Source organism: Cibotium barometz, chromosome 45, assembly GCF_041138505.1.
Source record: "Cibotium barometz isolate CiBa-2024 chromosome 45, ASM4113850v1, whole genome shotgun sequence".
In the NCBI taxonomy this organism is placed as follows: Eukaryota; Viridiplantae; Streptophyta; class Polypodiopsida; order Cyatheales; family Cibotiaceae; genus Cibotium; species Cibotium barometz.
Genome location: NC_141090.1, coordinates 8399429 through 8410594, shown reverse-complemented (window position 1 = coordinate 8410594; position 11166 = coordinate 8399429). Strand labels below are relative to the sequence as shown.

General features: G+C 42.0%; 1 protein-coding gene across 1 annotated transcript; it reads right to left on the bottom strand.

Moving 5' to 3' along the window:
- Positions 1-236: 236 nt before the first annotated feature.
- Positions 237-5137, bottom strand: LOC147612384 (uncharacterized). Its single transcript, XM_086782893.1, has 9 exons — positions 5060-5137; positions 3247-4426; positions 3097-3164; positions 2513-3004; positions 2035-2425; positions 1870-1932; positions 1708-1751; positions 1274-1573; positions 237-413 (listed from the first exon to the last, which is right to left on the bottom strand). The coding sequence occupies exons 1-9, from the start codon at positions 5135-5137 to the stop codon at positions 237-239; spliced, it is 2793 nt and encodes a 930-aa protein (XP_086639019.1).
- Between the last annotated feature and the right edge of the window lie 6029 nt (positions 5138-11166).

The following is an 11166-nucleotide window of genomic DNA, read 5'->3' as shown; positions in this document are numbered from 1 at the left end:
GGAAGCCGTGTAGGGACAGATCTGGATGCATTTTGACTAGTCTGGAGGGTTGAGCAGCTGGTCGGGCAGCTGTAGGTTGGGTAACGTGTCATACAGCCGGCTGGCCATCCCCTACAATAGCATAACAACTGAACAGTTGGAACTACTACCTCTTGACATGTCAGTCATGAAATGAGTTGATGTGACAGATCAATACAGTGACCATGCGACATAATATGCAGGGAAAGCCACAACACTCATACGCCAAGCATAAAAGTTTCATAGCTGATTATCAAAACTCCCTCTTCCATCCGCCCTCTCCCAACGAGAACCAGGCCTCCCGCTCTTGATCCCACCTGTTGCAAATAAACTGACTTCTGCTGCAGGGTCTCGTGGTACCAAAACCACCAGCTTTTGAAATAACTAATGTCTGTCTGTCAACCCAAGTAAAACTAAGTTCTAACCCACATTGTGTACCCATGCAAAAAGTATATACAGTTTTAAGAGCACACAAAAAAAGAGAGAAGCTCGGACAAGATTGCATGAATCTAGTCTTGCATTACATGCCCAAGGGCTGTATAAATCAGCTATGGTCAAAAAACATAACACAAATTGAGCGTCGTTTTCTTGACTGATCCATAATGAGCAGACACATATGGTTTTTGGAGCAGCAAGTTATATCAAGCTATACTGAACATGAATTCCCTTCACAGAAACAACATACATACAAATTTACAAAACATTGAGTCTCCAGCTGATCCAAAATAAGCATATACATTTGGTTTTTAGAGCAGCAGGTTATACCAAAATGGACAAAAAATCTCCTCACTCGTTCCAAAATGATATAATGTACAAGTTGAATACATCTGCATTATTAATATACAAGTATTATCCTTTGCTCGGATGCAAGGACCTTCTCGAGTACTGAACCATTAGATAAATGCATAGTGAAGTGCCTCTCCTCATCTTCAAGTGACCCATACATACATGAGATGAGTAGTCCCTTTTCAATGCAAAGGTTGTTGTAGAGGTTAACAGCTCGGTTAATAAGAGGAGCCTCTGAACCAACTGGGGCATGTCTACTTGAAAGGGGAAGGAGCGCGTGGCATGTATGGCACGAGTGACTTTGTATAGGATCAACTAGGAGAGTTTTACTACAGCAATGGTGACAAAATATGCGAGGTCTCTTGTCAAACCGCACCCGACTCCTGCCACGTTGATGCTTACGTCTCAAGACCCCTGTCATACAAGCACGTTTTGTTGGAGGCGAGCAGGCTATCTCTTGATCACATACGGTTGTAGCTACTTCATGCGGTCTCCCGTGACCAAGCCGAGTAAGCGTAACATGAGCTTGGATTTGTTTGATGGACCCCCTCATTGGCAAATCAATCTCCTTTGGGATAATCAAAGCTGAAATATTATTCTGTGAGATGCTCAATTGCTGGAGTATTGCTTCTTTCAACTTGGTGTCACATGCTGATAGATTCTCTTCCAAAACATGTAGAACCCTTTTCATGTCTTGAATGCAGCAAGCTATCTGCTCATTGATGTTGACAACCTTGCACTCACCACTCTTTATGTTATCTGGCATGTCCTGCTCACTTAGCCCAACATCAATGTCCTCGTCCATTTGACTTAGAGAATGAAGACTATCAAGGACAGGGAAAATGGCATGTAGATGTGGAAAATGATGTTGAATTATTAGGCGGATTCCATAAAGATGCTTACAATCAGATCCCCAACTTGGACAATCGCAATAGTTGGACTGAACACTGACATGATACCATTGCGAAGATGAAGACATACTCAAGATTTTGAATAGCAAAGTGGACTCATCAATCACTTGAAGGGTGGACGAACTAGCCTCAAATCTTCTCAAGATTTCTTCACCTGCTGCTAATTTGGACGTATGACTCTTGCTTGATCCATGAATACTAAAACGTTGAGAATCAGCTGAAAAGTACGTAAAGCTGGTTAGTATCACGACACCTTTTCTTCATGAGTGTCAAGCAACAAAGGGGGGACAAGCCACAAGAGAAAAAAAGAGGTCATTACCTATTTCTTGTTTGTTCTTAAAGAACTCAAGTAGCGTTCCGCCGATGTAAGTGCCCGTTAGAGAATCCCCTGCAATAGCATGTAACAGAACTAGAATTGATCTATTTATCTTTGCATCAAGAAGAGTGTACTTGATGTATTGCCAGAGCCTCTCGACCAAGTTTGTTGTATCCACATTTCCATGTGAAAATAGACGCCCAAACTTTGGCCACCTTCTCCGCCACATGCATGTGGTGGCACACCATCCATTCGAGATGTATCGTTGAACATTGATATACGCTGAATATCTCTGCAAGAGCTCTTGGTATCTCTCTTCAAATGCCTCTTCACTTGCCATTTGCATTAGATTTGACAAGGAACTATACACATCATCTCGCTTCTCTTTTGGAACCTACACAGCCAAAATAAAATGAATATACATACCACCTGATAATGATATGCACAATAGAATGGATCTAGCTTTTAAAAGGTGACTTACTTGCGGTAGGAGGTTCTCTACCCATGCCTTCTTAACATGAAACCAGCATAGCAAGACATGGCATGCAATTTGGTGTCGTCTCCCTTCTTCATCTTGTGTCCAGCAATAGGGGTCTACATCAACAATCTTCATAATGGCTTCCAACTCTTGCTGGTTTTTGTCGATGATAATAGCCGTCGGACGAACTCCATGCAACCTTGTGAAGATCATCTTGAAGGTCAACTCCAAGGCTACACTTTCTTGGTTAGTGCCGATGTCATTAGTGCATAGCATGAGCCATATTGGAATACCCATGCCATTTTGGTTGGGCAAAACTGCAGCATACAGGGGCAAACCAAAGACATTTGTCTTGAATGTGCTATCTACTGCCCAAGTGTTGTGTCGTGAGAAACGAAGAGCAATTTGTAGCATCCACTCATCTTGAATGATGAGGACAAAGGGTCGTTTACTTTCATCAGAGGCTTGTGGGTTATAAGGTTGAACATAAAGAACCTACAAAGAAATCATGATGAATAAAGAGGCAAGAATAGGGGAAAGAGCTTCAAACATAAAGAACGTTGGCTGTAAGGTTGAACATAAAGAACCTTGTTCTGTTCTTGCAAACGAAGAGCCTCTCCAAACATCGCAGCCCAATCATTGTTTGTACATCTTCCTACAAGGATAGAGAGGCAGATTAGAAGTATAAAACAACCAAAAGTTACAAGGAGAATTGTTGGTAAAGCAAAGCAAAGTACCTTGTGTGCGCATTTGATATGACATCATTTGCACCTCTTTTGGTATCATGAAGAAGCGAAAGATTACACGATCTAATGGCAAGGCATTCTGTATGTGAAATCTTTCTTTTGATGTAGACATTTTTGCCACATGACGACATGTCCCTACGTCGAACAAGTCATCCATGCAACAAGCAATCACACGTGGGTGCACGGGCAAGTAATAGAGGTCAACACGTGAGCCTGGTATATGTCCCTCGTGAACATCATGAACTAGCATGGTCACCTTCTCTGTGTCATGAGAGTGCTGCAAGACCACCTTAAAGGGACACCCACACCTCTTGGACCTCCGCAATCTTCTCTTGTTAGCACCTCTCCGAGCAATACTTCCTGCCCTATGGCACATGTACTCTTGCACCCACTTGGATGGTCCATGCTTCTTTGTGGATCGAAGTAATACTAGCTTTGTTTGGTGCTTGATCATGATGTTGGTCAACTCTTGATTGACTTGAGACTTAGTTGTGACAATTGTTGATGCTGGAGCTATGGTCTTTTTGCTCGTAGGGGTCTGTTCCCCGACCTCAGTAAGCAGGCAGCCGCAAGCGATAATCCTATCTTTCACATAGTCAAGAGAAATTCCATGCCTCCTCTTGTCGGTGCACCATTCTGCCTTGATTGCATTGATAGTGGCATTCACACCATGATGAACACCATGCTCAAGAGGACGATGGGCTGCCATGACAATACGCTCCCAATCTTCAATGTATGCTATTTTCAATCCTGTTGATTTCGAACATAGGCAAAGGTGAAGCGGGCTGAAACAAAGCTCTTCTCTTATTCTTTTCCACCTCTTCAAATCCAACAAGTCTCTTGCATCGTGTGCTTTTAATGTTGGAAGCGTCACTGTGAGAGCTCCTCTAAGATCTTTCTCCATTAAGGAGAAGCTCTTCTCATCGAAAGAGAAAAAAAAGCTTGATGTATATGTAAATGGATCCAATGCCCCCCATGAATCAAGCCTAGGTGTACTCCATGAACTTGGAAAAACACCCTCATTATCATCTTGGAAGAGGTCACATACATCTGCGTCGTCACTTGATGTAGTGTCACTACTTGTTGTATTATCTAAATACTCATCCAATATGAACTGATTTGTGTCATTGGATGCATTCCAATCAGCCTCATTTGATGCATTCCAATTAGCCTGCCATGGCACCGCGAAGTCACTTGTGTCACTCGTTGGATTCCAGTGTGTGTGTGCATGGTTTAAATCCAGTGTGTGTGTGCATGGTTTAAATCCAAAATCAACCTAAGTAAGGGGCTCTTCACATAGAGAGAGAGAGAGAGAGAGAGAGAGAGAGAGAGAGAGCCTGTTGATTGGCAAGTGTGAGTTTTTGTGTGTGTGTGTACCTGGTTTAAATCTGGAATCAATCTGAGTGATTCCTGAGAAGAGCTTTCCATAGCCGTGGTGATTTTACAGAACACATGCAACACATGCTCTACGACGTCATCATACAAATTTGAAATTCTGCCCTTTTGCAAGCCACGCTGGAGAAGCCTGCCCTCCACGTCAAGCCAACGTGGCGGCTGAGTTTATTTTAAATTTCGATTTGGGGCGCCAGCTCAGCCGAAACCCGAGTTCACCAGTTGCTACCCGAGTTCACTGCATCCGACGGCCCAGATTGAAGCCGCCAGCGTCCCCCCACTTTCCCACCCTCGATCCCAAATCTTTGGCTTCCCCAGTGTCCCGTGCCCTTTAGTGTTGAGGGTAGCCCACCCGTCGTTGCAGGTGCAGGCACATTGGTAAGCCCGACAGGCCCGTACCTATCCACCCCACCCGTAACTTGCAAGCTGCCGCCGCTGCCATGTCCTCTGTCGCAACTGCAGTTGCATAGACGTTGGGCACTGCTTCCATGGCCTGCTCAGTGCTTAACTGTGTACACGACTTCTTGCTGTAGAAGATGATAAAGACCTTTGGGATAAGGTTATCCCCCCAATTTTAATTGAGAGCCAATCATTAAATGGCTGGGCCCGCTTCGCACGCCACTCGCGATCCGGATGCCAAGCTCTGATACCAATGTTAGATCTCCGTAGCGCAACTACGGGTGCTACTATAGGAGGGGACGGCCTCTGGCTCACCACCCAGCCGCCGCAGAGGAAGAATGAGGATTGCCCCTCATCCCCCAGGCTATATAGTGTGTGGCATGTCGTCCACACTAGCCTGGCCGCCCATGACTCCGCATGGGCGTCCTCTCCCACTGAACCCCGGATGGCCACGTCCTCGGCCATCTGGTCTGCCATTGGTCACAGGCGTTACAGGCTACGTGACATTCCTCCTCCTCCAATTTTTATGGCTTGAAAAGGATTAGAGTGGTGGAGGTTAAGTGCGGAGTGGCATGAACGCTACTCGGATGGGTGACCTCCCCGAGAAGTGGCCCCCAATTTCCAACAACATTAACCTTCTTTAAGAATTGGCTAGCATGTTTGATATGAATACATTATAAATAGAAAGAGCAAGAGTGACACATTTTTTTTTGGGAGTGATTACAAGAACTTTCACATGTTACAAGGTTGACTTTTGCAAGTGCTTACAAGCATAAAGGTAGTTGAGCATATTGCAAGGTTGACTTACAGTTTTCTCTAGCTGAAAACTTCAAATCCACACATATATATGTATTCTATTTTGAGACAACCAAGGGGGGGGAGAGAGAGAGAGAGAGAGAGAGAGAGAGAGAGAGAGAGAGAGAGAGAGAGAGAGAGAGAGAGAGAGAGAGAGAGAGAGAGAGAGAGAGAGAGAGAGAGAATACCTATGTGTGTGCAAATGCAAAAGGAGATGGAGAACCACAATTGTGGAGCCACTATGTTGAGAGCTTGTGTGTGGGGAAAATCAAAACGACATGAGAACCACGACTATAGAGCCACTACACTAAGAGCCTATGCAAAAGCAGAAGGAGATGGAGAACCACGATTATAGAGCCACTAAACCAAGAGCAAGAGAGATGAATGCAAAATTAGATCTCAGCATTGACTTGCAGCACGAGAGAGAGAGAGAGAGAGAGAGAGAGAGAGAGAGAGAGAGAGAGAGAGAGAGAGAGAGAGAGATTCCATCGGCCTCTTAGCCCACATTCTCTAGGGAGGGGATCACATACATGTACAAAAGAACGTGGGTTGTAATTCTAATTTAAATTTGAACTTGGACTCCTATGCTATTTCTAATACTTTTTTAGCCCAAAAAGCAATGTCCTTGACACCACTTTTAAGACCACCTATTCATGCTTCTACCCATTTAACAACACATGATGAGAGTATAAGCATTCATAAAGCTCCATGGTCATATTATTGAATAAGATATATGGCATTCATAAAGCTCAAAAGATATGTGCATAAGATATATATATCCAAGGCATAAGCCTCATGCATAAGCCTAAAGCATAAGCCTTATGCTTTAGGCTTAAGCAAAGGACTTATCTCTTAAGATTATGCATAAAGCTTATGCATGAGCTTAAATGCATAAGCCTTATGCTTTGGCTAATGCAAAAGACTTATGCATTATACTTTTGGCTTATTCTTAAGGCTTAAGCATAAGCTCACGTATAAGCCTAAAGCTTATACATTAGCCGTATGCATAAGCTCATGTATAAGCCTAAAGCTTATACATTAGCCGTATGCATAAGCCTATAAGGTGTATGCATAATGTCTTATACATGAGCCTTATGCATAAGCCTATGACGTATAAGAGCTTATGCACAAGCCTTATGCATGAGTATATGGCTTAGGCATGAGACTATGAGGTATACACATAAGGCTTATGCATGATCCTTTGAGCCTATGAGGTATACGAATAAGGCTTATGCATGAGCATATGAGCATATGAGGTATATGCATAATCCTTTGAGCCTATGAGGTATATGCAGAAGCCAATGAGGCATAAGCCTTATGTCATAAGAACTTATTCATAAGCATGAGCCTATGAATCTACGAGGTATATGCATAAGCATATGAGGCATAGGAGCTTATGCACAAGCCTTATGCATAATCCTATGAGGCATATGTGTACTATGCATACGATCTCTCTTTATACATGCATAGAGTTCTCATACTCTCTTTATGCATAGAGCTCTCAATAAATCTCTCATGCAAAGAGCTTAATGCATACACTTGCTTGTGCACATAACTAACCCTAAACCCCAGCACCACCCAGGGGTGCAAACAAAAAAAACATGTCAAAAGAAATTTTATTTACATGCAAAGGTGCAAACAAAAAAAAGCATAAATGTTAAAATATCTTGTGTGTAAGAGATTACCTCGACTGTTTGAGAAGAGTTGGGCTTAAAAAGGCAAGACCTACAAATACAAAACAAGAACATGAGGTAAGCATGAGAGAAATGCTAAGGCTAATCTATAATGAGATCTGAATAAATGCATAGATTAATAAAAGTATAAATATAAAAAAAACTTGTGTGTAAGAGCTTACCTCGAGTGGTTAAGAAGAGTTGGGCTTAAAAAAGGTAAGACTTACAATACAAAACAAGAAAATGTGGTAAGCATGAGAGAAATGCTAACACGCCAATGTATAATGAGAGATTAATAAATGCATAGATTTTATTTAGCATAATGCATTGTGTATAAAATACATAAGCCTTATGTATAAGAGCCTTATGCATATGCCTATGAGGTATATGAACCTTATGCATAAACCTATGAGGTATATGAAGCTTATGCATATGTGTAAGCCTAATATGTATGAGGCATCATACATATTAGGCCTAATATGTATGAGGCATCATATGAACCTTATGCATAAGCCTATAAGAAGCCTATGAGGCATATGATGGACCTTATGAATACTCGTAAGCCTTACGCATAAACCTATGAGGTATATGCATATGTATAAGTCTATAATAATGAAGAATATGTGTATACATCATTAGGAACTCAATGGAGTCTTTTTGGGCCCTTTTATTTGCCATTGCCTAATGGAGGTGATTAAGAAATAGACAAAGAGGGAGATTACATGTGGAATGAAACCAATGGTTTGTAAGAGCCTAGAAGGTAGTGGTCAAACTTAGAATAATAGGCTAAATAGGCTCTTTTTTAATTTTTAAAATCACCTAAAACTCAAAAAATTTATACGTATATGAATTTTTCCTCTATTTTTTATAGAAAAGGATAGCTGCAGCCATCATTAAGTAAGGTCTCTAAAGTGATAGAGGCCCAAAAACGAGCTCCCATCATTTTCTTGCATTCAATGCACATTCCCCTTCACTTTCCACTATCCCTCTCTCCCATCTTCCCTCCAAAACGCTCTCTCTTCCCCCTTTGTCATAGCAGGGCGTTTTTCACTCTCTAGACTACTTCTTTTAGCTATCTACCTCTTGATCTACCTCTCTCTTCACTCAGAAACCTAGATCTATAGCTATGGAAGCTTGATCTGCAACCTCCTCTCAGAAGCTATGGAAGTTTGATCCTCACTTACATTTCCTTACTTCATCCTTCTACCTTTTCCAACCTCCTTTTACAGAGTGTAATAGCAGAGCCAAGCTATGGAAGCTTGATCTGCAACCTCCTCTCAGAAGCTATGGAAGCTTGATCCTCACTTACATTTCCTTACTTCATCCTTCTACCTTGTCCAACCTCCTTTTATAGAGTGTAACAGTAGAGCCAAGCTATGGAAGCTTGAGTTGCAAATGCTTTGGCTCTCATAATCTTACTCATTGTCTCCTCTCACCCCCTCTAATATCCTCTTTCAAAGTGCAGTAAAATAGCACAACCAAGCCCTTGGAACTTGCTCTACAACTCCTTCTCTTATGTACATCTCCCTAGTCTAAGTTTTTTCCTCACCATTCTATTTTCCTTTGCCATCAAGGTTTATAATCTCCCTAATATATACATCTGATGTCTTCTTCTAAAGCTCGAAGGCCTCCGATCAGTATTCAATCTCTCTCTTGTAGTAGTGGTCAAGATGAGGATGGGCACTGGAACATCAAACAGTACGAGAAGTGGAATTGGATTACGGTCCAGCCTAGTACAAGAGGAACCCACAAGGTGTCAAAGCGATATGTTGATATACAAAGTCACCATTGGAAAGGGCGGATATTGGAGCTCAAACAAGATCGTGATGGAAAAAAACTAGCCAAGGTCCAACATGTTTACAAGGCAACAGAGCTGACACTAGCAGACCATGACCAACGTCAACAATTTCCTGCAAATTGTAAGTCATTTCACCACTTTATATTCTTGTTTTTAAATCAATTGTGTGCTAATAATGGTACTCTGAGCACTGCTTTGATTGTTCTTGGGTTCCTCTGCGTAGATATTTTTCCCTCAAACTATAGTGAGTGGGAGCATATGGAGGCAATTTCAGGAACCTTTGAAGCATACCATGTGGAGCTTGGTAGTTTAATCTTTGGAGGGTGTCCAGCTGCACAACTTCTTGCACGAAACATCTTCTTCTATGAGGATACATATGTGGTTCCCATGACAGCAAATGGTACTGGAAAATTAGTTCTAGAACCTACACCAACTCTCACATCTATTGAATGGCCAATTCCAGACAATGCTTCAGTGGCCATGGCTTGTTTGCAGATCGAAAGCAAGGTGCAAAATGCTATGAAGTGCACATATGGATCTCACAAAGCAACCATAACCTGCTTCATACCTCTACACCTCTTTATGTACCTATTCCGTACAAGTGACACACATCGCACCCCAACTTTATGGATTGCAAAGGGGGAGAGAGATCTCACTTGTTTCTTATCACCTGCATGGGATAAAAAAGTTGTTCAACACAATGGAGACACCATCAGCAGATGCGGAGTAATAGTTGAGAAGGTTGTGATGCGCTACCATATTGCCAAGCAACAATTGTCCATTGCGTTTCCTTACAGGCGATGGAAGCTTACAAATGGAGAATGGGAGGCGTTAGACTCCGACACAACCTCTACAGAACAGGGTGTGCTACATATATCCATGCAAGGTGGGGATATAGAAGATGTTGCTGTGAATGGTGACTGGTCCCTTGCCAACTTACGTGACTACTTAGTTCTTCGATTCTCACTGAGTGGTGATTTTGCTTTGATAATCAATGGTAGAGTAGTGCGTAAAAGGCAGGAACGATCTTTTCTTTATAGAGAAATTACTTTCCCTGGCTGTGTAGCTATCAAACAACCACTGGATATGTAATCTTGGATTGAAGTAAATACAATTTCAATTTTTTTGCCTCACTGTCTTATTAAGGTTTTTCAATTGTCTTGTGCAAGTTTTATTTTTTTGTGATAGTGTAAGGTTGGTCACACAAGCATCTGTGGCTTGAGCCACTACTAGTAAATTAGAAATGACCTTGTGATGGAAGGATACGTTCTTGCTTTCGCACACCATTTTTTTAAAATTTTTTGGTACTTAAAAATTTTAAAAGTTTTTAAAAATTTTATAACAAGGTCGCCCATTTATAAACGATACTTTACTCATTTTCATCAATTGACAATTACCGTTCTCTCCTAACACTTACTCTCAATTTCGCACACCTTTCTGTATCACACACTCTCTATTTCTTGCAATCACTCATAGTCATGGCACCTCTACTTGACGCACTTATTGCACAGCTAGGAAAGCTTGAGCTACTTCGTAGGATTGACGAGATCGTCCCTATGTTTGAGGGAGCAATTGATGTGCGTGCAACAATGCATCTACACGCGGATGCTTTTACAGATGTCATTGAGTATATGGATCAACACATCAGCACGTACTCCATCATGTTTGAGGGTGATGAGGGCCTATAGGTTCCGGTTGACCTCATCAAGTACATATTCAGGGAAGACAAGAATTTTAGATTCCGCCTATCAAGGTTTTTAAAATCCCTCACAGAAAAGGACTACAGGAATGAGGAGGAAGACTTGCTCTTGGATCTACAAATGGGCAACATCGGCACTTCTTTCATGAGCTGGG

Coding starts and splice junctions, on each gene's coding strand:
- LOC147612384 (XM_086782893.1), bottom strand. CDS start 5,137: ATGGAAGCAGTGCCCAACGTCTATGCAACTGCAGTTGCGACAGAGGAC. Junction 2,426..2,512: donor TAGAGAACCTCCTACCGCAA/GTAAGTCACCTT, acceptor TTGGCTGTGTAG/GTTCCAAAAGAGAAGCGAGA. Junction 1,933..2,034: donor TAAGAACAAACAAGAAATAG/GTAATGACCTCT, acceptor CGTACTTTTCAG/CTGATTCTCAACGTTTTAGT.